The following is a 25,845-nucleotide window of genomic DNA, read 5'->3' on the forward strand; positions in this document are numbered from 1 at the left end:
CAGTTTATAATAATATCATGCAAAAAACTGAAAGAAACTTATTATTTCTCCCTAATTTAAAATGGGGTTCCACTGGTATCAACATTGGAACACTTCTTCTTGACACTCTGGTGCAGTGTAATATTCCACTTAGTAACCATTTAGCCATATTTGTGATAATGCACCTGCAGTGAATGGATGAAGAATGGTGTTGCAGGTTGTTGAAAAACATTCTGACCTAGTGCCAAGTACCTGGACTATGCTACAGATAAGGGGTATGGAATCAACATAGTAGCTAGTTCTAGTGTTTTTATTTGTGTTTTTATAGCCATTATATAACTTTGACATCAGAGGGAAAGACTCACATCAGTTGTTTCAGGGTTATACTGAAAATGACCCAAATTTTTGATCATTTGTACTATCCAATTTTTAAAACTGAGTCTCCTGATCTGTGGCTTTTGAAGGGTATCAGGTATGCACCTGTGACCCTACAGTATGCCAGCTGGACACAAGTGCTGTTAAGACTGCATTTCATTAGGTAGATTGGGTGTCAGTGGGGTTGTGTCAGTTAGGGTGGGTAGAGAGGGACAGAGGAAGAGGGGTTCAAATGGATAGCTAGTAGCTTGGAGCAAGGCTGTAGATTGCTAGCTAGGAATTCTTGAGTGACTGCTTGCAGGTGCATAGGCTGGGTATGTGATATATGGTTACCATAGCTAGTGATGTGCTGACTGTGGTGCATAATGAAGGTGACATGAAAGTGTGGATTGGGAGAGGGTGACAGGAGAGAGGAAAGGGAAACTCTCTCTAATTTGATGGTTAAATTTAGCTGAAATCAGCATGAATAACATTACTCAGTATAGTGAAAATTTATGGTGAATAAAGTGAACAAATTTAGTTTCTTTGATATGTTTGTTTGTTGTTAATTTATGCATTGAATAATTCTTCATCCATGAGTATTCTTCTTCTTGATGGGATGTACAGAACACTATGAATCAATGAATACACAGTATTTAATACAGAATTGTTCTGTTCTTGCATTTTGTGTAATAAACTTTTTTTCCTGCCGTATACTGTTAACCAATCACATAAAAATGTTACAATCAAAGATTTGTTTTGTTAATACATGTGTTACTTTCCTCTTAAAACATTTTCTGTTTATAGCTGGACACTGTTGTAAGGGTCCTGTTAGACCGCCACTGGACAGTAGGTGAACTTGCTGCTGCCACTCTTCAGTATGCAGAGGCACTGTTGGACAAGCATCATGCAGTGCATCCCACGAGTAGCCTATTTGATGAATTGATTGGTGTAGATAAACCACACACCAGTCAAGAGACAAATCTGTGATATTTGAATGTGCCATTCCAGATGCAAGAGTAGATATACTTAACAACCAAAAGAATATTTATTTGCTGTATTTATTCTGGACTTGGTGAATGAATTTTGATGAAAATGTATTTAGTGTATGTGATTTGGCTCTAATTGTTAAAATACCAACTTTTGAGAAAGGTGACTGGTTTTTTATACTTATATCAGTGGAAAAGTTTGCTATAAAAATGTATAAAATATATCTATTGTTAGTGTACTTAAATAGCAGAATGAAACACTACATGAAACTGCCATACAGACAAACATCACCCTTTCAGAGATGAGTATGTTTTGTAAATTACTGAATAATAGCAAATACCAGGGAAATGAGTTCTCAAGTGACTGTTTCCAGTGATGTGCATGTATACATGAGCTTCAGAATTTTCTCTCAGTGATGCTGTTATTCCAGAATGTGATAGTTAATGAGCAACATAATCTCCACATGAAATATTTCTGGGTACTATGTTACAGATTTTTTTCTGGCATATCTTTCTTAATTTTTACTTTTATTTGGCAAGACAAACATTTTATACTTGTGAAACAATTAACTGATTTTTTTTAAATATGTGAAACCATAGTTTTTGGACCAGTTGTACTTATTCAAAATATATGGCGGTTACTTTTGCTATATAGGTGGTGTGTGAATCAATCTCCTAAAATACCAATCTACCATTTAAATAACAACAAGGGGGGACATCTGTACACAAAAGGCAGGGTGTTTTGTAGGCGTTATTATTATGTCCACTAATTTCGTTTCACTGGATTTATGTCATTCTTCCAAAATTTACTTTCCACTTGACTATTGTCCACTAATATCACACTTTGTTGATTTTTTAAATTTTAGTTATATGTGTTATAAATGTTTACAATACTGAACTTGTCAGTACATCTGCTTTCATTGTAGGAGGATTTTAAAGGTAGTATCTTTTGTATTTTACTATTGTGCTACCATGATGACTTTTCCCAAATCAATTTTGCACACACAGTGCAAGAGATGCTGTACTGTTGACATAATTATTAGTGTTATATTCTCCTCTTAAATATACTCTGAAGTCACCTCTCCACTGCTGTGTGCTACGAAGAAATCTTTCAGATTCTTCATGAACTGAAAGTTTCTTTGACACTCCAATGTTTCACTCATAGTGTTAACCTACGAGTTAGGGCCTATGTTCTTCAATTTTTGGAATCAGTATTTCAAATTTGCTTTCTCCTGCCACAATCATTGAGCTACCTGAGACAGAATTCATATAGAATTCACCCTGTCTCTTTTTTTGGTGTCACTGGTTTGGAGGAAAGAGGAGGGAACAGTGACAGCTTAATTAAATTTTAGACTTATACATTTTTTTCTGGTATGTCTCTCCCGTTTTCTTGAAAGTAACTGGCCTTTGCCCTTCACCCACTTGTTAGCTTAATTCACTTTAGATTTAGTCAGGATGTTGATGACATATTCTTCCAGCCTTTCAAAGTTTGGAGGTTCTCAAGGCATTGCATCATACTTACCCAACTGTAAAAATAAATTTTCCCTGACTCATATTTAATGATGAATAGGGTCCTGTTATGGTTTCAGGTGAAGTTATCATTGATGTTTCTGCATTGTGTAATAGCTCTTACTGGCTGCTAAAATTACTAATCAGTTTTATCTTGATTTCAAATTTAGTGCTGTTTCCAACTTTACTGCATTAGAATTTGTCAACAATAACAACCTCAAATATAATCAATGCATTCAGTTTGCTGTAATTGCCAAATTTATAATGATGGCACACTGTAGACATCAATAATGTATTAAAGTAATGGAAATCACTTTAATGAGGGTTATGGATCTTCAGATTTGCAGTTGACATCTCGTTTAGTGAACTAGAAGCCACAAACAAATGTGCACTAGGAAGAAAATGTTGTGCCACAGTAGTGAATGTACACGGGTGGTATCAAATGGATGCCATTTTGTATACATAACAACTTTTAGGTGACTTCAACAGTGAACATTTCATGAACTGGAACAATAAGTTTGGTAGAATATATTCAAGGACAATGAATGTTTCTATATTGCTCATGAAATTATTAGAATGTAGAGGCAAAAGATAAAGAGTAATTTGCTAACAAAAGATGCCACACAATCCAAAGCAAATATAGGCTAATTGATGAGGCTTACATTATAATAAAGAGCAACATCAGTTCACTAGTTCTTTGCCATTTTTGTTGAAAAACTAATTGCTTTATAATTTAGTATGTTCAGTCAGTAACTGGTATTAGTTTACAATTGTTGGTGTATGGGTTTTTGATGGATCTTAAGATACCTTATGTCAATAAGACAAATGGTAATTTTGATTAATCAGAATTTGATAATAACTTACAAATTCTAAAGCAGCCTCTACAATATAGGGAGGGAGATCATCTTATATCCAGGATTTTCTGGTTGTCTTATAATTTTTTATCTGCTCTATTTTTCTTGGACATATGAACTTTTGGTCACTCTTCACTTAAATTTATGTTATGGTCTGTTTAAATTACTTCTTCTCTCAACAGTACAAGCTTTTAATTTCTATTTCAACAACCACTATTTCCAAGTTCCTTTTCTTGCTATAGTTTATAGGTTTATGGTTGCTGTTGCAGCATCTCTTCCCTTTTTTATCTTGTGCCATATTATATTTCAGATGTCAAATATTTTCATTCAGTAAATTATACTTCCCATCATGTGTTTTATCCATTTGTTAGACTGCTATCCTTAGGACTATTCTGTTGCTCTCTCGCAGATCCCACTTCTGTATCTGCATCTATACTCTGACACACACTATGAAGTCTTGTGTAGATGGTAGTTTTTATTCTACTTTATTTTAGTTTCATCCCATTTCTTTTACATATGGAATGTAAGAAGGATGATTGTTTCTACACCTCCATGTCCATGTTAGCTGTTATGGTTGGTTATTTTCCTGTCTGAGAGCCAGTTCTTGAATTTTGATAAGCAGAATCTTGTGACAAAAACAGTTTTTTTTCTTCTTTGTACTACACTCTCCTGCCAGTCAAACAGTTCTGTCACAGTTCCCACCACCATCCCTTGTATATATTGTCCCTTTTTAATTTGGCTTGGTAAGGATCCTCACACATTTAAGTAATATAACTACTATGTGCTGTACAAGAGTTTTGTAAGGAAACTGTTTCACAGATAATCCGTAATTTACCAGCATCAAAAATCATAGTCTGCCATTTGTTTTACGTACAATGGGTCAATTTGCGATTGAGATACAACTTGTCAGGTTTGACAAATGACATTATGTTTTAGTCACAGATATTAGTTTGTTTAGTTTCGAGCCAGAGATAATAAGGGGTTCTCTTCTGTGGCAAAGTGTAATAATCATAAACAAAATAAATGAATGTATTATTAAGAGATAGATATTGTGTACTCTTTTTGTCGCTTATGGTAATTTTAAATCATTTGTGTATACATTATGCATCATACCTTTGTCTGATAATTGCTGTTTCCTCTGCAATTGATTTGTATCCTGCACTATGTATGTAACACTGGCATCTTGCACCTCACTTGAACTACAAAGGTCAACTGAATTGCAGGATACAAATTTTATTCTTTTTTATCCTTCTCACTTTTTTTCTCTTCGCTAATAACAGAATCCTATTCTTCAGTTTACCTAAATAGATCAACTTAATGATATGAATATAACAGAGGGAAACATTCCACGTGGAAAAAATATATCTAAAAAGAAAGAAAGTGATGAGACTTACCAAACAAAAGCGCTGGCAGGTCGATAGACACACAAACAAACACAAACACAAACATACACACCTTTCCCACCTTTCCCCCGCTCTCCCCTTCTCTCTCCCTTTCCTGTCTCCCGCTCTGTGTGTATGTTTGTGTTTGTTTGTGTGTCTATCGACCTGCCAGCGCTTTTGTTTGGTAAGTCTCATCACTTTCTTTCTTTTTAGATATAAATAGATCAACTGAAATACAGGATACAAATTTCACATATGTCACATTTTTCACCTTTGCTAGTACTAGTATCCTATTTTTCAGTTGATTTATATCAGCTGGCTGAAGTATAGGACACAAATTTTATATTTGTTGCTTTTGCTAGTACTAGTATCCTATTCTTCAGTAGTCCTATATATGTCAACTGACATACAGGATACAATCTGTATGTGTAAGCTGAGGTATTTCTGTCACTAGCACTAGAATCCTATCTTTCAGTTGACCTATATAGATCAACTGAAGAATAGGATACTAGATTTTATACTGCAAAAAAGCAATGTATCTAACATTATGTTCAAAATATGGATATATGTGGTATATATATCCACAATCTGCTTTCTATGTACTGCATTCCTTTTTTTCTCAACTTCCATCTCTGTCTTTGCAATGTTTCATCTGTGGTAACTTGTGATGTAGTTTTTCAAAGCCGACGAGTTGTATGTCATTCTTGAATATTCCCCCCACAACTGACATTTTGTGACCATTTTGCTTCATAATACGTTGTTCTTGGGCACTTGTATAATATGTCTTGATCTGACAGTGAAGAATTAATTGTGTACCTACTCAAAGATGACTACATTTTTACATTTGTGAAGTGCAGTGCTTTACATTTACAACATCCTGAGTTATTTCTCATTGATTACATAAAATTGATAGTTTTTCGAGGTATAACTGGATGTTACCATAATTTGTGTTGCCCAGAATTTCTTTAGATACACCTGAACCATGTGGGAGAAGTCTGAGATTTTAACAACTACTACTACTACCCTAAAGTCAGTAATGTATAATAATAATTAATGTAGCACAAAAAGTGGTGGTTCTACTAAAATTTCCAGTGTCCGTAAACGACTCTCCATCCAAAACAATGTTCTGCATTCTAAATGTCAAGAAATTTGTAATCCATATATGGACAGACACCGCATATTGACCCAAAACCTTTCTGGAATATGAGATGCACTAAATTCACCAAGTTATCTCTGTTCATGGCACCTAGGGCATCATATATAAGCTACATTCTACATGATTGGTGTTTTCAGGATCCTGCAGATAAAAGTGAGCCATAAGGAACAGAATTTTATGGATCAGTTACGCTGGTATCCTCCTCCTCCCCCCCCCCCCCCCCCATTCATGATCCTGAATGTCTAGAGACTAATTTTTGTGCCATTTATGTTCATTACACATGACAGTAATGTAATAAGATGTTGAGAGGTATGCTGTGATAATATGTTACTACTGTAACTACAGGCATCACACATAGTTCTTGTGGGAATCAAATGCGTACTGAATAACATCTGCCTTTTGGATGCATAGTAGATACAGTTTCTTAACAAGATCATTAAGGTTTCTGGTGCCTTTAGTCATTCTATTAGTAACATATTTTCTAGAGCATGAGTGATTATGTGCTTGAACTTGAGCCACGGTATTTCTACATGTTCATTACTGAAATTAAATGATTCTATTTCCTGTATGGCAAATTAGGTGAATTTTATTCCAGTGTTTAAAATTCAAGCACTTGGCGGTTACCATTGTTTTGATAAGTTTCACAGAATTTTGGTGCAATACATGAAATGCCCTCCAGAGAACAAAATATCTGTGAATTTTGTTTCTTGTACATGATTTGTTGAAGTATCTGTAAAAAATGTAATCTTCTTATCCCTTTTGCAAAAGTTAAGGGAAGGGGATTGGACATCTGTTATCCAATGGTGGCTTAGTGTCAACTTCTTCACTTTTTTCTAGCCTTTCATGACTTTGGAAATTCCTGGATGGAGCAATATGTAAACTAAGGGAAAGATAACCACTCACTTATAGCAGATTGATGTAAGCTGCATAGACATATGTAACACATCACATTATTCACTAGCTTTTGAGGTTTGATTCAGAAAGTTTGATCATTCACACACACAAGCACACAGACATCCAAACACACACCACCATGGTCACAGTAATACTAATGATTGATAACTGATTATTCAGAGCAGTTAGCTTTGTCTCCCACCTTTGCCCCGCTCTCCCCTTCCCTCTCCCTTTCCTGTCTCCCGCTCTGTCTCCTGCTCTGTCTCCATCTTCCTCTGTTTTTCCTGTCTCCCATCTGTCTCTGTCTATATCTCTTATGTGCTCTATCCCCTCAGAATTACTTTTGTCTTCTTGGGTCATCACTCTTTCCACTCCTGCCTCACACTATTCAATTGCCCTCTCCTTGCCTCATGCATTATTCTCTACCACAGCCCCACATCTGTCAGCCCAAGTAACTGCTCTCGATAATCAATTATCAGTAATAAGTGTAGCTGCAACCACAGTAATGTGTGTTTGGATGTGCCAGAGCTCAAAAATTAGTGAATACTGTGGTCTATTATGTGTGTCTATGCACTGTAAATGATTGGTTTCCTTTCCCTTTCTAGCTTTTATGTAAGTGTACCTTTTTGGAAGATAAGAAGCACTAAATCCCCTGATATAAACCTTCATGGAAACTCAGATGGATACCATTTACCATTTAAAATTTGGTTATTGTGGCAAAGTGAAGAAGAAGAAAATAACAATCCATTTATACCATAAAAGTTCACACTAGCATAATTTCAGTTGCAAAAAGGCACATTAAAACTCACCTTTGTGTTAAGTACAAGTAAAATTTCCATAAAAACAAGTTTTGTGTTCATGAGAGACTTATGGCACATATCATTATCAATAGAATGAATAACAGCAGAAAAAAATGTGAATTTTGTTTGATGTGAACTAAATTCTGAATATTAAGCTTTCTTTTTTATTTCTGGATTTGGTAAAAAACTTAACAACACAAAAATAGTTCATTTGTGGAACTCATATGGTCTTAATACAGGGGAAAATTTTAAAGTACCTATAATTAAACATTTATAACTGATTAAGTATGTCTCATGTTTTGTTTGGTAGTTTCCTTTACAGTGGGAAACATTAATTCCCAACCAGAAGCATATACTGTAATACTAGGGAGCACAGATTTACAATCTAAGGAGGATCAATAGTTTATTTCCACATGTTACAAACTTCTTGTGGACAATTCCTGATCCGACATATTGTGTTAGTTTTATTCCATCTATTTTACATTTATTCTCATCAATTCCACATTGCCCAAGAATACTCCTTGACACTAACAACAAAAACATAGTGTCTGCATACTTTAAGGATCTTAGAATATAGCTTACTGATTAATCATAAAGACTCACAAATAATGAATCAAACTTTTCAACTAAAAGCATAAAATGCTCAAAGGATAAAGACAAATATAAAAGGATGTTCTCCACAGTGAGTTTACAAAATATCATTACAAAAGTGTGCAGTGGTATGTTTTGGTGGATTTGCAGGAAGTTTTACATCCTTAAGGTAAGCAAAGACCAGAATTTGTGATGCATACTATGCTCCTTATTTGTGCCACAATTTTCTGCAAAACTGCCAAAAACTACTTCTCATTGCATGTCTTCCAAACTTTGTGACAATATAAGTAAAATCTATAATTTCATTAGATAAGCATTCATATATTTTGTTTTATTGTAAACATGATTTTGTATTTATTAAAATATTCTTTTTTTACATGAGACGCTAGTGCTGATACCTGAACAGTTACATATGTTCCTCATCACAACTTTAACAAACACAAAAAAACTCAATACCCTAATATTACCCTGTTCTTTTTTTCTTATTGTGTTGCACCTCAGCTGTCTGAAATAGTGCACTTTCTCAGCAAAATTTTTCCACGCATTTTGCTGCAAAGAGCAAAAATTTTGATGTTGTGATGGTAGGAAATCTACAAAGCTTAGCAGCATAGTTCATCTTTCAGTTATGGCTGAACTGTATTTTTGAAGTTGATAAAACCTCATTAAATGAAGTCAAAAGTTACCAGTAAGGAAAATTTAAAATACCGGACAGTTATAATTAAAATGCAGCTACTCATAGACGTCCAGTGTGGGCTATAATTATTGTATGGCAGTGAAACTTAGTAAATATTCTAATGTATTAATGCAGAACTGGTTTATGCTGTAAAAGAATTAGTTTCAGATTTGGCCACCAGCTGCAAATCTGGCACTGTGAATGCAAGAAAGAAATATAGAAATGTTGCTATATGTAATGAATTGGTACCAGGACGTGGGCAGAAAAGTTCAAACAAGTCAGAAAGGTATAATTTTGATTTTATTATTAATCACTGATTACACAGTTTGTTCAAAATGAGCACAAGAAACATCAAGGAGAACCCGTACAGTGCCAGATTTGCACCTGGTGCCCAAAGTTGAAACTGATTTTCTCCAGCATAAATCAGTTCCACATCAATGCTTTAGTTTTTCTACTGAGTTTTGCTGCTGTATAATTGCAGCTCACACTGGACCCCCAAGTGTAGCTGCACTTTAGTTATAATGAACCAGTATTCACTGGGAATGGAAATGAGTGTTTGGCATCATTGGCTGGGAGGCCCCTTGCGGGGCAGGTCCGGCCGCCTTGGTGCATGACATTCGACGCCACATTGGGCCACCTGCACGCCGGATGGGGATGAAATGATGATGAAGACAACACAATACCCAGTCCCTGAGTGGAGAAAATCTCCGACCCAGCCGGGAATTGAACCCAGGCCCATAGGACGGCAATCTGTCATGCTGAACACTCAGTTATTGGGGTGGATCAGTAATCACTGATCAGACAGAACACAATGACCACCTACCTAATAGCCAATATGTCCTCTTTCAGAATGGATAACAGGGGTGATGAGTCATGGCATCACTGGGGGGAGTGGGCCCCACATCTGCACACATAAATCACCTAGTCCCCGTAAATTCCAGAGAGAAGGGGATGATAAGCTCCGACACTACTTTCAATCACATCCCAGGTGTGTTTATTGGGTTCAGAGCTGGCAATTTGGTGAGCCAGTACATCAATTAGAGCTCGCCACACTGTGTTCCTTGAAGCACTCCATCACATTCCTGGCCTTGTGAAATGGTGCATTATCTTGTTGAAAAATGCCACTGCAGTAGGGAAACATGATTGTCATGAAGGGGTGTACATGGTCTGACACCAGCATATAATACTCCTTGGCCATCACAGTGCCTTGCACAAGTTCCACTGGACCCGTGGATGCCCACATCAATGTTGCCCAGATCATAATACAGCCACTGCCAGCTGGTCTCTGTCCTGCAGTACAGATATCAAGGAGCTGTTCTGCTGGAAGACAACAGATAGACGTCTTCCCATTGATATGATGAAGAAGGGATCAGGATCTATCAGACCATGCAATGCTCTGCTGCTATGCCAATGTCCAGTGCTGACGGTCACATACTCATTTCAGTCATAATTGTCAATGTCATGGTGTTAACATTGGCACATGCATGTGGTGTCGACTGCAGAGGCCCATCGTTAGGACTGTTTGGTGCACTGTATTCAGACACACTTGTACTCTGTCCAGCATTAAAGTCTGATGTTAGTTCTGCCATAGTTCGCCAGCTTCCTGTTTTACTGGTCTGCCCAGCCTACAACATCAGACATTGTAATGAGGGGTGGCCACCCAGCTCCACAACATCTTGATGTGGATTCACCTTGTTTTTGGCACATGTTGTAGATGCTCACAACAGCATTCCCCAAACACCTGGCAAGTCGTGCATTTTCCAAAATGCTCATGCCAAGTCTCCAGGCCACAGAAATCTTCTCTCTGTCTTACTCTGATAGATTGTGTTCCTTCCCCATTCTACATATGGAGAGCAAACTCACTGATACTACGTGCACCATTCATTTGTCGACTAGCAGTCTTTCCTTACCCAGTGAACTTGCTATTGACTTAATGGATTTATAATGATAGTCAGTGGCCATTACATTCTGACTGATCAGTGTATGGGCTCTAAGTGATCTCACAAGCCTTGTTCACGATATTATGGAACAAGGCAACATAAAAATTTAAAAGAGATACAAAAACTTAAATCATATTTAAGTAGCACTATAGAGACTTACTGCTTGCAACTGAATTTTAACAATAACTAGTAACAATATAAAAAGCTTAAACTGAAGCTCAGTTTCTGTAGCACAATGATTTGACTCCAAAACCAAAAGCGCAGTTAGTGACTGATACAAAAGTAAAAATTTATTAAGGACAATTCAGATGATTACAAATTTCTAAAGATTTAGTTCACTTAAGACCCAGAGAGCCCAGATACACAAACATGCACATGCAGATGAAACTGAATTGCAGTAGCAGCTAGCGGGAAAAAAAGAGAGGAGGCAGTTGATTCAGTTACTCAAGGAAATAAAGTTTGACAAAAGTTAGAATTAGTTTTTCTTGTTCAAAATTTTTCTGTTAGCGGTAACAGGAATTTTGCATTGTGAAGGTAAGCACTGGTGAGGCATGCTGTCACATTATAACTTAATTACCTCAACTGAATTTTCCTTTTGATGTGTAAAGAAGTTATACTTGCCTCAAAACTTTAGACACAAGGCAATCCATAAATTTCAAGGTGTCAAAAACCGTGTCTACTCCAAACCATTTGTGTTTTTCTTATGGTAGTCAAAATTATACCCACTTTGTTTATCAATATTTTCACTATATTGTGACTACGCATGCCATATCACACTTTTGTGATCTCATGTAAAAGGCAAATTTCATTTTTGTTTGTTAGTTTCAATTTTTCTCACAGCGAGTAGGGAATCTCTTTGATACACTCATAGATATGAAACTAACCTCAGAATGTGGAAACCTAACAAACGACAACTCAAGGGCTACTCTTGTTCTTACCTAAATCAATTATTTAAAGAGCTATTCAAAAATTAATGCTTGCTTATGACACAAGCATACTAGTCAAGGATACAAACTCAACCTTTCAAAATACAGCTCAGATAATAACTGATCAGGCCTTTAAGTGCTTCACAGCTAGCAGTTTAAGTGTCTGTTGCTAAAAGACTCATGTTATGTGATTTTAAACAAACTAAAATGAGATCATTTACTGTCAGAAGTTGACCTTAATGGTCATACACTAAATGAAACACCCTGTGTAAAATTTCTTGGATGCACTTGGATTGCAACTTCAAATGGAGTCTACATACAGATAGACAAATCAAGAAACTAAGTAAAGCATGTTTTGCATTTTGAAGTATCTTTTTGTGCTGACGTAAAGACAAGAGTGTTGGCTCACTTGGCTCCTCATCGTCTTATCAGACTATCTTGTGTAATAAAAATTCCATGTAGCTCAATGGACTAGTGCAAGTTTTTCAGTTGGACACTATTTCAGCAACTAGCACGTTCCTAACCTACCCCAGCAATACTATCAGAGAAATAGTTTAATGAGGAATATGACCACATGTCTTTCCTGACAAATCTTCACACCACTGAGAAATAAAGACTTGGTTAAAGGCAGACCAAAATATTATGTGGTCCAACTGAGATTTGATTTCATGACCTTTCATTTTCCACGAATGCAGTTTGCTACTAGACCACCAGGTCTGACTAGTTTTCTTCTGGAGCAGTGCAACTAAAGTAAAGAAAGTTTTCGTACAGTAGAACTGAGCAGTAAAAATATTATTCAATTTAGACAAGCCATGCAGAAGTTTTTTAAGCTTTTTTAACACATGTTCCCATGGTTGTTTTGTGTATGCTGCAGAAGTTTTTCTGGAAAGTCCTTACACATTGTCCATACAGGCCCAATCTCTCCCCACCCAGTTTCCATAATTTTTGAGCCCTGACGGAATTGTGATTGTCAATTTGCTTCAGATGAAGAGGTGCACACTTAGATACAATCATGGTTCTGTAGACAACTGCAAGTCACTGACCACCTTGTCTGACTCAGAGGTGAATGTATTAACAGTTATGACAATTATTTGTGAAATGATAAACAGTTTACTTACTTTTTTCCATACTTTGCACTTTCATCTGACTATCCCTTATGTAAATGACACCTTTACTTCTGCTTTTTTGTTTTCTATGTGAGTGTGTAATGAATAAGTTTACTGATTTGAACTATGTGCAACATGTCTGGTGCACTGTTAAAGATGACACAAAAACACTTTCAATTTTTGACATCATTTAACATTTTTTCCTTAACAACTCCATCTGGAAATGAGAGAGATTCATTTTTTAGTGGGAGAATAAATAAATTTGCCCAAATGTGACTGAGTGGACTGCTTTAACTTTATCAAGAACACTCTTAATACAGCATCATATTTATATAATCTGATCAAAAGTATCCGGGTACACCAACATAATGTGGAACTGACTACTAGATGTAATAAGAGGTGAGCCCACCATTATAAAATGTGGGAAGTATTGTGTTGTCAACAGAGAAGCACTAACAACAGAGTAGGTCAGTCAGCGGAGCTCAGTGACTTCAAACATGGACTAGTCATTAGATGTTACCTGCAAAACAGATCCATGTAGGACATTTAATCCTAAAGCTGCCTAAGTTGACTATTGATGGTGTGATTATGAAGTGGAAACATAAAGGAACAACCACTGTAAACTAATACCAGGCAACAGGCAAACTTCATGTACTGTTGGAAAGGGACTGTTGACCATTGCAGACGGTGGCTGTAAAAAAAAAAAAAAAAAAAAAAAAAAAAAAAAAAAAAAAAAAAAAAAAAAAAGCATGAAATCAGTAGGAGAAATCACTTGGGTGTTCCAGACTGCTACCAGTAGTCCAGCTAGCTCACTAGCTGTGCAAAGGTAGTTAAAAAGAATGGAATACAGTGGTTGAGCAGCTCCTCATATGCCACCTATTTTTGTACTCAGTGCTATGTCACACTTGTGGTGGTGTAAAGAGTGATAGCACTGGACAGTGGATGACTGGAAATGAGTGATTTGGAATGATGAATCGTGCTATACTCTGGAGCAATCCAATGGAACAGTCTGGGTTTGGCACACAATAAAATTGGAAATACAAATTTTCAAATTTTTGTCCCAGTTCACCCAAGCTTATCCTCCCTTCTCTGCTAAAGGACCAGTTTCCTTTACTTTATGATCTCAAACCACTACAGTATGAAAACCTTCAAAGCACAACTGATTACTACAAACAGTTTAGTAACTGACAGGCTGTGTTAACAAAGCTCCCTGTACTAAAAAACTCAAACAAAATACATTGATATTACTGTCTCAACTACTGTGTTGAAATAATTTTTTTATATGCTATTTTAGTGGTAAACTGAGCATATGTATGTCAAAGGATCTGACCCAGTAAAGAAGCTCTCTAACTGCCCACCCACTTCCATAAGAGTCAGGAATGAAATGATGAAAAAAAAAATTGTTTTATGACTTGTGCTACTGAACCTATCAAGTTTTGCCACTCACACGGTGCCTGGTGCAGATCATACCTCCCACACCATTGTACCTATTAAAATGTACACATTAAGAATTGCTACATTAGCTCTAATAAAATGTGTATTTCCTCCCTTGTTCATATTATAAGCATGTTGTTCTGTCTATAGAATACATAAATAAAAACTTCAATACAAGGCAAAATGAAAGTTCCATGTTCTACCAGTAAGGCATCAGCTTTTACAACTTTCAGTACAGCTTCTTTGATACAAATGTATAATATTCTTCCACATAAAATAAAACTCTCAGGCAGTTCCCTATTTAACTTATACAGTAGAGGAAGTCATGGATACAGTGTATTACAGCCACTTCTTTCAATAGCTTTGACTAAATGGAGGTAAAAAAAACCTCAGTTTCTGCATGTTACTGCATATCTAATTCACGTGGAATGTATAGGAAATATTTATGAAAAAAAGTCTGTCAACCAAAATTTGTTGCTGAATAGAGGATTTCTTTGTAGGGAAGATGCAACATGTTATTTTGATGAGACATTGACAGATGGGGAAGTAGTTTGCCCCAGGGAAGTGTGTTGGGACCATCGCTGTTCTTGTTGTACATTAACAAACTTTGCAGACAATATTAAAAGTAACCTCTATTTCTTGTGGATGGTGCAGTTATCTACAATGAAGCTCTGCTTGATATGATTTCAAAGTGGTACAAAGATTGACAGCTTGCTTTAAATGTTCAGAAATGTAAAACTGTGCATTTCACAAAATGGAAATAGTAGTATCATAGGATTATAGTATCAAGGAGTCAAACTGGAATTCGTAAACTCTTACAAACAACCTGGATCTAACAATTTGTATGGATATCATATGGAGCTATCACGTAGAATCAGTCATGGATAAAGCATATGGCAAACTTCGATTCATTGGTAGAATACTAGGAAAATGCAATCAGCCTGCAAAGGAAATGTTACCATTTATTACCAAAGCTACATTGCTCTCCAGTCAAGACTGGAGGTGTTACAAGGTTAAGGTTATATAAGCATTATAATACAAAAACCAATTAGCATAAGTATACATAATAATATGGAACAAATTTGCATAAGTATAGAATAACACTTAATGACATACAGAGTGAGAAATTTTACAAATATGTGTTGACTTCATTTCATATGTAAGTGCATTGTTTAGGAAGTCCAGTTCACTGTTTCACTGTCAAAGAACACATTTAAACTGTACAGTGGTTTTTGGCACAGGTTTTGTGACATCTTTTCTTGAAATTTTACCAAGTCCAAGGACTGCATTTTAGTATTTAGACCATTGAACATTTTAATAGCTACTGTTGGAAAATTGTCCCAGACATATAGAGTTGACACTTGGGATGTCTATGCATTATTTATTGTGCACGTTACAATTGTGGATGTCATTCCTGTTGGTGACTGTTGTGACATTCTCTTTACTTCTCGCTCTTCTTCTCTTCCTTCGTCGTACCGCGGCTATATCTCAGGGTTTTCAACACAAAAAGGGAGGTAGAAAGGGGGCACATGTGTGTGATTGATCACGATGACGTAGTGTTGTGTGTGTGTGTCGCCCTTATCTCTGTTTTGAGAAGATTGATGACTGAAGCAGAACATTCCTCTAAAAGAAAAGGGTAATTGCTCTCTTTTCGAAAGAAAAAGGTAAATAGACTATAATGTCTATCGTTCTACCAAACTGAAGGAACACGATACAGTTTGTAAAGTTTCAACTTCGGATGAAGTTTATTGATCCCAAGAAGCTGAAACAAAACTCATACGTTCCAAATGTCATGGGAGTAGACAGTTTTCTAGTATGTGTGTGTGTGTGTAGTGGTCAGTAATGATTTAAATGATCGTTCTGGTAATTCTATCACAATCTGTTTATGGGTTGCTAAGCAACGTATCAACTAGCTGATTATTTCGTGATTAATATCTGTGGTATTCAAACAGTAAATCAACTCACACTTACTTTAAGCATCAAGAACACTTATTCCTTCCGATAATTCTTTGATAATTATTATTAAGTTAATGTAATAAATCACGGTCAGTTTCACTTAATCCTTCATGCAACTATAACGCGCGACAGCCTACCGCGTATCACAAACTTCGTGCCGATATTTCAAAGTTCGCGCGCGATTTGTTCGTAACAAAGTTTGGCCGTGGTTCCCTATAATATTTTCTAAACCAACTCCGGGTTGTGAATTATCTATTCTATGTCCATTCATAAAAATTACAGAGGACCCGCACTCGATTACAAGTTATCCGCGCACTCGAGCAACTCAGAAGGTATCATCCTTCTCAGAGAGAAAAAATATCACACACAACGCAGCACTGCGATCTGCTATGTCAAAACGCATTTATATCCATCACATAAAGACTCATTACCTATTGATCCTGAAACATATTGTATTTAATTAAATACTTTACTTCATAAATAACTAATAACAGTTAGAAATGAGTGACATGTATTCTGTGTCCATCACTCAGCAAAAATTTACCAAAAAATAAAAAATAAAAAAGTCGACTTGAGATGACTTCATGGGTTACTACCTGTTTTGACTCTCCTACTCTCACATGACGCAAGGTATATCCGACTGTAATGGACATTCACCGAGCGAGGTAGCGCAGTGGCTAGCACACTGGACTCGCATTCGGGAGGACGACGGTTCAATTACGCGTGCGGCAATCCTGATTTAGGTTTTCCGTGATTTCCCTAAATCGCTCCAGGCAAATGCCGGGATGGTTCCTGTGAAAGGGCACGGCTGACTTCCTTCCCCGTTCTTCCCAAATCCGATGAGACCAATGACCTCGCTGTCTGGTCTCCTTCCCCAAACAACACACACACATCCCCCACTACATTATTTCTTAAAGATTTCGAGGGCTACACAGACGATTACACGTGTAATGCTACAATATTTCATGATTTTCTTTCACAGACATGAGACAAGTGAAGTATTGACTGAAAACTGTCATCACATCTACACAAGAGAAGGTGGGTTTGCAGTGGTCCAGGTCCTGCTTAATGTAATGATCCTTATTGCTTTTTTGTGGTGGTAGAATTTTCTTGCAGCCTGCAGAGTGACCCCTTCGTAATAGCCCATAGCTGAGATGGCTGTGTTACAGTGAATAATATACCAACAGTAAATATTAATTAGTTATCACATGCTTCAGTTTCTTCAGGAGGTATATGATCAAGACAGTTTGTCACATACACGTGCAGTGTGTTCTTGCTAAGTGAGTTTATTATCCACCATAAACCCCAGAAGCTTCACAGTTCCTGCACTTTTTAGACATCCTTTGTGACTGAGGCTACGAACCAATTTTTGCATTTCATTTAGTTTATAAGAAACCATTCCTTTGTAGCATTAAAGAAAGCGCATACTTCTTCTTGAGCCTTGCTGGTATCATTGTCTTTCAAGTACAGAGTTGTGTCATCTGCGAATTGCCAGTACTGTCCATGAGAGTTTAAATCATTTACAAATACTAGGTATAGGAGGGGGCCCATTACTGATCCCTGTGTCACAACGTATTCCAACTTTAATTCACATGACAGTGCTCCTTGGACTGATACAATATGCCTTCTGTTTTCCAAATAAGATTTGAGGGTTGCCAGACAGTACCTCCAACTCCGTATTTACTGAGCTTGTTTAGGAGTACCTTATGAGGAATGAAGTCAAATGCCTTACTAAGGTTTCAAAATGTCAGTGTTACAGATTCTTTGTTCTTAAAACTATACTTTACCCTAGTAACCAGATCTAGTGCTGCTCTTGTCGTAGATTTGCATATCCGCAAACCATGCTGTTTGTCTGTGAAGCGTTCATTAAGTTTGATATTTGATATTTGGTCTTTCATTACAGTGTCAGTGACTTTAGCGAAGACTGGAATGATTGAGATGGGTCTGAAGCTTGTTACCACGGCTGGGTCTCGATTTTAATGAGCTGGTACTGTCTGTGCAAGTTTCAGAAAGTGTGGAAATACACCAGCAGTAAAACACTTATTAATTACCATAGTCAATGGTTGAGCAAATTCATAGATAATTTTCTAGTGGACATTAGTACATATTCTGTATATATCCTAATGATCGGAGGGTTTATAAGATTTTACAATCTTTATAATATAATTTTTTTAATTCACTCCAGTTCATTGTGATGCATTTTTTGTCATTTATTACAGCAGCTTCAGGGTCTGTATTGCCCGGGATCGTACTTATAGTGTTTTCCATAGTGTCAGTGAAATGACTGTTAAAGTCATCCGGACTACACAAGCTTAAGGGAGAGGTGGTTTTCTTCCTATATTCATTGAACAGGTCCCAAGCTGCCTTGAATGAGTTGTTGGCTCCTTCGGTGAAACTGTCATTGCTATTCTTTTTGCCTTCTTCTACATCCTTTTTGTAACGTCTTTTTGCTTGTGAATATTTGCTGTAGACCACTTTCTTCGCAGTGGGATCTGTTGCTGCTTTGTAGCGACCGTGTAATAGTAGTACGACAGATTTTAATTTTTTCAATAGCTTACAAAAATTTGTACAACCCACCCCAGAAAACTGCTTAAGTGTGTTAGACCCATACCAAATAAGACCAGCAGAGTATACTGAACACATAGCGTGACGGGGCAGTACGGATGGTCATAGGTTTGTTTGACAGCTGGTAGGAAACTATCACAACATGCGAACTATTACGAGGAAATGTACTTAGTATGTTTCAAGAGCCAGCTTTAAGCGATGAAGCTAGCAATACGCTGCAACCACTGTGTATCACTCCTGAGGGATTGTGAAGACAAGGTCAACTAATTTCAGAGCACACAGAAGTGTTTGAGCAATGGTTCTTCCCAAGTTCCATAAACGAATGGATCAGGAAGAATCTTTAATAACTGCTACAGTTGAAAGTATCCTCTGCCATGCACTTCAGAGAAGTTTGTAGAATACGGACGTAGATGTAAATAACGTGTGGGGTTTTTCTTTGATGAATAAACAAATGAAACTATAGTAGGAAATTTTCACCTTGGTCGATCTGAACAATAGCTTCAACAACTGAATTGCGCAACATGAAGGTACTGGAAGTATTTCAGATCAACTTTTACAGAGACACCATGCTTGGAAACGTCATCCAACAACGCTACAGAGCGTCAAAATTATAGGTCCCGGTGCCTGTAAATAAATGTACATACAGGGCGATTCCGTGATGATATTATAATCTTTCTAGGAAGATGGAGAAAGATGAACGTGTCAATTTGACGTAAGGGTCCCTGAACCGGATACGAACGAGTCAAAAGTTATAAGTGAAAACTGCTCTGATACCTCTGACAGTAGAATACATTTACCGGTACTGTTGTTGCTAAGACTACAGGGCAGGAGACTTTCAGAGGTGGTTGTATGGACCAAAACAAGGAAAAAGTATCCAGTAAACATGGGTTCTAAAATTCATACCTGAGGAGCTATGAGTGCTTGTTCGTTCGCTACTGTGAAACATGTCTACTGTATTGAACAAATGCTCATAGCTCTTAAGGTATGTATTTTAGAGCCCATATTTACTAGCCATTTTTTCTTGTTTTGGTCCATACTACCACCTCTGAAAGTTGCCTATCCTACAATCTTCGCAACAACAGTACCAGTACATGTATTCCACTATCAGAGGTATCAGAACGGTTTTCACTTATAACTTTCGACTCGTTTGCTTCCAGTACAGGGACCCTTACCTAAAATTGATACATTTATCCTTTTCCATCATCCCTGAAAGACTGTAACATCATCACAGAATCACCCTGCATATACATACATTTACGGCCCCGGTGCCTGTAACTTTGATGCTTTGTAGCGTCGTTGGATGACGTTTTTGGACGTGGGTTCCTACGTAAAACTTAAACTACTAAGTACCTCTGCAACCTCTAGAAGAGTGGAACATGAATTGTGAGACACTCTGTTCATTCAGGTGAATAATTATAGGAAGTACGGCTAGGTTAATTATAAGTAGCAAAACATCTTTATTTTTTTTAAAAAAAGGGCACTGCTCTTCTGCTTACACTATTCATTTGGTGTTTCTACGTACCCGCAACTCTTGAAGCAAACTATTTTTGTAACTTAGAACAGAGCCAGATGTTTGTATATTGGTGGGTTTAATCCCGTTTTAATTCAAGTTTAGTGATACGAGCTTCAAACTTATTTTACATCCAAATGGTCTATTTCCGGACATAGATTTCTTATCAACAACACATAGAGACCTGTAATAGGAATTGTGAAACACCGTGTATAAACCTATACATACGTTAACCAGTAATGCTGCAGTGTAGACTGTCAGATGCCTGTAACTATTTCGTCGACGATGGAGTGACCTAATCTTCTTTCTTTTGAAAGTTATGGCAAAATGATACCTCATCCTCTTGCGTTACTAGATGTGGTATGGCGAGGCTTGCGGTCATCCCATTGCTATCCCTAAGTCCTCCATACCGTGTACAGTGACGCCATTGGCAGAGGACGTCACGGCGGTAGTTGGTGCCAATGGGTTCGCCAAGGGCGCGTGGACGGAGTTAGCGTTTGGCTAGTGCACTATTTTACTCGAACGGTTTCCAAACCTTCTCTGGTGGAATCCCTCAAAACTCGCTCAACAATAGCTCAAGTCCACACTTAGGATGAACATTGCAACGCCATAAACGTTTGTGCACATAGCTGTATCATTTTTGTAATCATACCAAAGATGGTTTTGTAGTGCAGATAAATCGGTTTCTATCGTCTCGCTGTATTTCCTTCAGCGAAATGATGCGTTTCCAAATTTTGTCAGCACGTAATTAAGATATTAGGGAAAAGACGTAAGCAATGCGGGTAACTTCTACCACACACACAACTAGGGCATGGTATGAGCGTTCTCGTCGCTCAGCGCCAATTCCACGAGCGTACCCAAGATCAGAGCTACTAGAGGGGGAGGTGGTTGGAAAATGGGGTAGGACATGAAACTCACGATAGTTTCTTGTTGAGTGATGAATTAGCTACTGCCCTTCCCTGACCGTCGCTGGATACGCACTTGACCTACACTCCTGGAAATTGAAATAAGAACACCGTGAATTCATTGTCCCAGGAAGGGGAAACTTTATTGACACATTCCTGGGGTCAGATACATCACATGATCACACTGACAGAACCACAGGCACATAGACACAGGCAACAGAGCATGCACAATGTCGGCACTAGTACAGTGTATATCCACCTTTCGCAGCAATGCAGGCTGCTATTCTCCCATGGAGACGATCGTAGAGATGCTGGATGTAGTCCTGTGGAACGGCTTGCCATGCCATTTCCACCTGGCGCCTCAGTTGGACCAGCGTTCGTGCTGGACGTGCAGACCACGTGAGACGACGCTTCATCCAGTCCCAAACATGCTCAATGGGGGACAGATCCGGAGATGTTGCTGGCCAGGGTAGTTGACTTACACCTTCTAGAGCACGTTGGGTGGCACGGGATACATGCGGACGTGCATTGTCCTGTTGGAACAGCAAGTTCCCTTGCCGGTCTAGGAATGGTAGAACGATGGGTTCGATGACGGTTTGGATGTACCGTGCACTATTCAGTGTCCCCTCGACGATCACCAGTGGTGTACGGCCAGTGTAGGAGATCGCTCCCCACACCATGATGCCGGGTGTTGGCCCTGTGTGCCTCGGTCGTATGCAGTCCTGATTGTGGCGCTCACCTGCATGGCGCCAAACACGCATACGACCATCAATGGCACCAAGGCAGAAGCGACTCTCATCGCTGAAGACGACACGTCTCCATTCGTCCCTCCATTCACGCCTGTCGCGACACCACTGGAGGCGGGCTGCAGGATGTTGGGGCGTGAGCGGAAGACGGTCTAACGGTGTGCGGGACCGTAGCCCAGCTTCATGGAGACGGTTGCGAATGGTCCTCGCCGATACCCCAGGAGCAACAGTGTCCCTAATTTGCTGGGAAGTGGCGGTGCGGTCCCCTACGGCACTGCGTAGGATCCTACGGTCTTGGCGTGCATCCGTGCGTCGCTGCGGTCCGGTCCCAGGTCGACGGGCACGTGCACCTTCCGCCGACCACTGGCGACAACATCGATGTACTGTGGAGACCTCACGCCCCACGTGTTGAGCAATTCGGCGGTACGTCCACCCGGCCTCCCGCATGCCCACTATACGCCCTCGCTCAAAGTCCGTCAACTGCACATACGGTTCACGTCCACGCTGTCGCAGCATGCTACCAGTGTTAATGACTGCGATGGAGCTCCGTATGCAACGGCAAACTGGCTGACACTGACGGCGGCGGTGCACAAATGCTGCGCAGCTAGCGCCATTCGACGGCCAACACCGCGGTTCCTGGTGTGTCCGCTGTGCCGTGCGTGTGATCATTGCTTGTACAGCCCTCTCGCAGTGTCCGGAGCAAGTATGGTGGGTCTGACACACCGGTGTCAATGTGTTCTTTTTTCCATTTCCAGGAGTGTACTAGATGCTTTACCGTGCCCATGCGTGTAGCGAAGCACTCACATGAACAACCCCTATAAAATCTGGATAATCGAGAAATGTGCGAGCACACACACACACACACACACACACACACACTCACACACACACACAATGATCTTACTCCACCTCCTCCCCCCCCCTCTCTCTCTCTCTCTCTCTCTCTTTTTCTCTCTCTCCCTCCCTCCCTCCCTCCCTCTCTCTCTCTCCCTCCACACACCCCCCCTCACCAACACACACACACACACACACACACACACACACACACACACCCGCGCGCACACTTTCTCTCCTGTCATCACGCGCATTTTCTCTAGTGTTTGCAATTTCGTTTTTCTGTTGGTTAGTTGAGTCAGACCAAACAAGTGTCTCGGAAAATTCGATTTGTTTCTCGTTGCAAGCGGCGTTTATTAAAGAGAAATTTTATGCACCCATTCGATATAAAAGCTTCTAGTTAAGCACGATGTTGTGCTCAATTATACGTTAAGGTGACCCTTATTTCTGCGAGTCAAGGCTGGGGTCAGTTTTGTAACTGCTCGCTGCTCGGAATGAAACAAAGGTCCGTAATTGTTATACATTATTAAAGTTTATAACTAATGAATATTAGGCACCAAATGCGAATACAATAAACACAATCTGAAACAGGCACATTCATCGTTAGCGTATAACTATAATGCCCTTAAATCTGCCTCAAGTAACTACACACAGCTTTTAACATTCAGCTGTTGAAGCCCCAGTACTTCTGTAATATAAGAAGTTACATGTTGAAACTTCACATGACCGAGAATCTAATTTGATTTCTAGAAACCAGAACACTTAAGTCTACCGGGACGCTTAAATGGGGCGAAGGGGACTGAACTCCAAAAATCGAAACTAATCCGGTAAAACGGGAAGGAAATGGAAATTTGTGGTAAGATTCTGTGTGACTGAACTGCTGAGGTCATCGGCCCCTAAGCTTACACACTATTTAATCTAATGTAAACTAACTTACGCTAAGGACAACACACACACACACACACACACATGCCCGAGGGAGGACTCGAGCCTCCGACGAGGGGAGCCGCACGAACCGTGACAAGGAGCCCTAGACCACGCGGCTTCCCCGCGAGGCAAATCGAGACGTCTAATCACTTTCATATGTGTTAATAGGGACAGCAAAGCAGGAAGAATAACCAATCTTCCAGTAGCAAATGAGTAGCGTATCACACGAGACGAGGAGGAGCAAGACGGTCAAGGAAGTCGTGGCAAATAAATGGTTTCAGGTATGATAAGAGCTGCTGGAAATGTGATTAAACCAAGTATCGCGCTAGAGCAATTGTGGATCGGACTATCGCACGGGTTCATAAAATTCCACTTTACACATGGTATTATTTGTAACGAGAAACAAGTAGACGGACCATTGACACTGGAATCAAATGATAATTAAATCAAGACCCTAAGCTGTCGACAGGCGTTGATATACATCAACGGGGACAGTTGAAAATGTGTACCCCGTCCGTGACTCGAACCCAAGATTCCTGCTTACATGGCAGACGCTCTATCCATCTTTTTTATTTTGTTCCCCTTGCTCGTTGCATTTGTTCTGTCTGGGTGCCCCATGACACCCGTTGAAGTTCAGTGATGAGCCATTGACTCAGTTTTTTATTACAGAGGGCAGTTAACCCTCTGATCGAACACGCTGAGGTACCGTGCCGGCATCCATCTGAGCCACCGAGGGCACAGAGGATAGTGCTACTGCAGGGATTTATCCCTTGCAAGCTCCCCTTGAGACCCACATTTCCAACTTAATGTCCACACATTACATTCGTAGTGCCCCTGCCCATTACACTCATTACTCGCGGCAGACAGTCTTACCGAGTCCCATAAGAGTTCGGGCAATGCGTGTGCATCCAGCACAGAAGAAGAAGGTCAATGGCCGGTTAGCCTTAACTACATGTCCGAAAGAACAGATACTATCTTCGTATGTTGACACTAGATGTCACATGATAGACTTGTGGTGAGTAATATATGTTTGGGCTGACTTTATCTACACATTGCAAAACCAAATATGCAGATTTTTGCCGAAACAGCAGAGAAAACAAGTCTGAGATGTCCGATGGATAACCTTAGGATTTCAAAAATGGCTCTGAGCACTATGGGACTTAACTTCTGAGGTCATCAGTCCCCTAGAACTTAGAACTATTTAAACCTAACTAACCTAAGGACATCACACACATCCATGCCCGAGGCAGGATTCGAACCTGTGTCCGTAGCGGTCGCGCGGTTCCAGACTGTAGCGCGCAGAACCGTCTTAGGATTTCGTTAGAAGTTTCCGCAACTTAAGAGTTACCACAGAGCGTAACTTAGAATTTGCTAGTCTACTTCATTTCTATGTCCAAAGTGCTTACACATTACCTGCAAGGCGAGGGATATCCTAGTGCAAGCCTTGGGGAGACCGACAAACGTCCAGCAAATCAGGCACTTGCAAGTAGTCCCAGTCGAGCTCCTGTTCTGGTTCCATCTCCTTGTAGGAACGAGGCGTGAAGCAGTCCTTGAAGTTGTCGAAGGCTCGGCGGACGCTCTGGCCGAGGTGGCACAGTTTGTCCAGTATCCAGGTGCGTGCCCGTGCCCGCTGGATATCCATACCCACTTCTCCGTCCACTTATCTCACTTTTACTGGTAAAACTGGAACTCACAGAAGAGCCGTTCTTCCCAATCGAGTTGTAGAGCACATTTAACACCGTTACGTCACTGGCAAGTTTTCAGACTTGTTCGCGTCACGCTTTCAAAGCACTCTCCATTGCCACTGACATCGGA

At 39.3% G+C, this 25,845-nt stretch overlaps 2 protein-coding genes across 4 annotated transcripts in view; one reads left to right on the top strand and one right to left on the bottom strand.

Annotated features, from left to right (window-relative positions):
• Positions 1–4,802, top strand: part of LOC126237126 (uncharacterized) — a 469,607-nt gene extending 464,805 nt beyond the window's left edge. Inside the window, exon 15 of one of the 3 annotated variants that reach the window (XM_049946947.1) lies at positions 1,141–4,802. In XM_049946947.1, coding sequence (XP_049802904.1) covers positions 1,141–1,323 — 183 coding nt within the window. In that variant the 3' untranslated portion in view covers positions 1,324–4,802. The remainder of the gene's footprint in view (positions 1–1,140) is intronic. The other 2 variants (XM_049946945.1, XM_049946946.1) reach the window with 2 other exon arrangements.
• LOC126237128 (uncharacterized) overlaps positions 1–25,845 on the bottom strand; it is a 285,184-nt gene that overhangs the window by 15,935 nt on the left and 243,404 nt on the right. The gene's annotated exons all lie outside the window — the stretch shown is intronic.

Source organism: Schistocerca nitens, chromosome 2, assembly GCF_023898315.1.
Source record: "Schistocerca nitens isolate TAMUIC-IGC-003100 chromosome 2, iqSchNite1.1, whole genome shotgun sequence".
NCBI classification, from domain to species: domain Eukaryota; kingdom Metazoa; phylum Arthropoda; class Insecta; order Orthoptera; family Acrididae; genus Schistocerca; species Schistocerca nitens.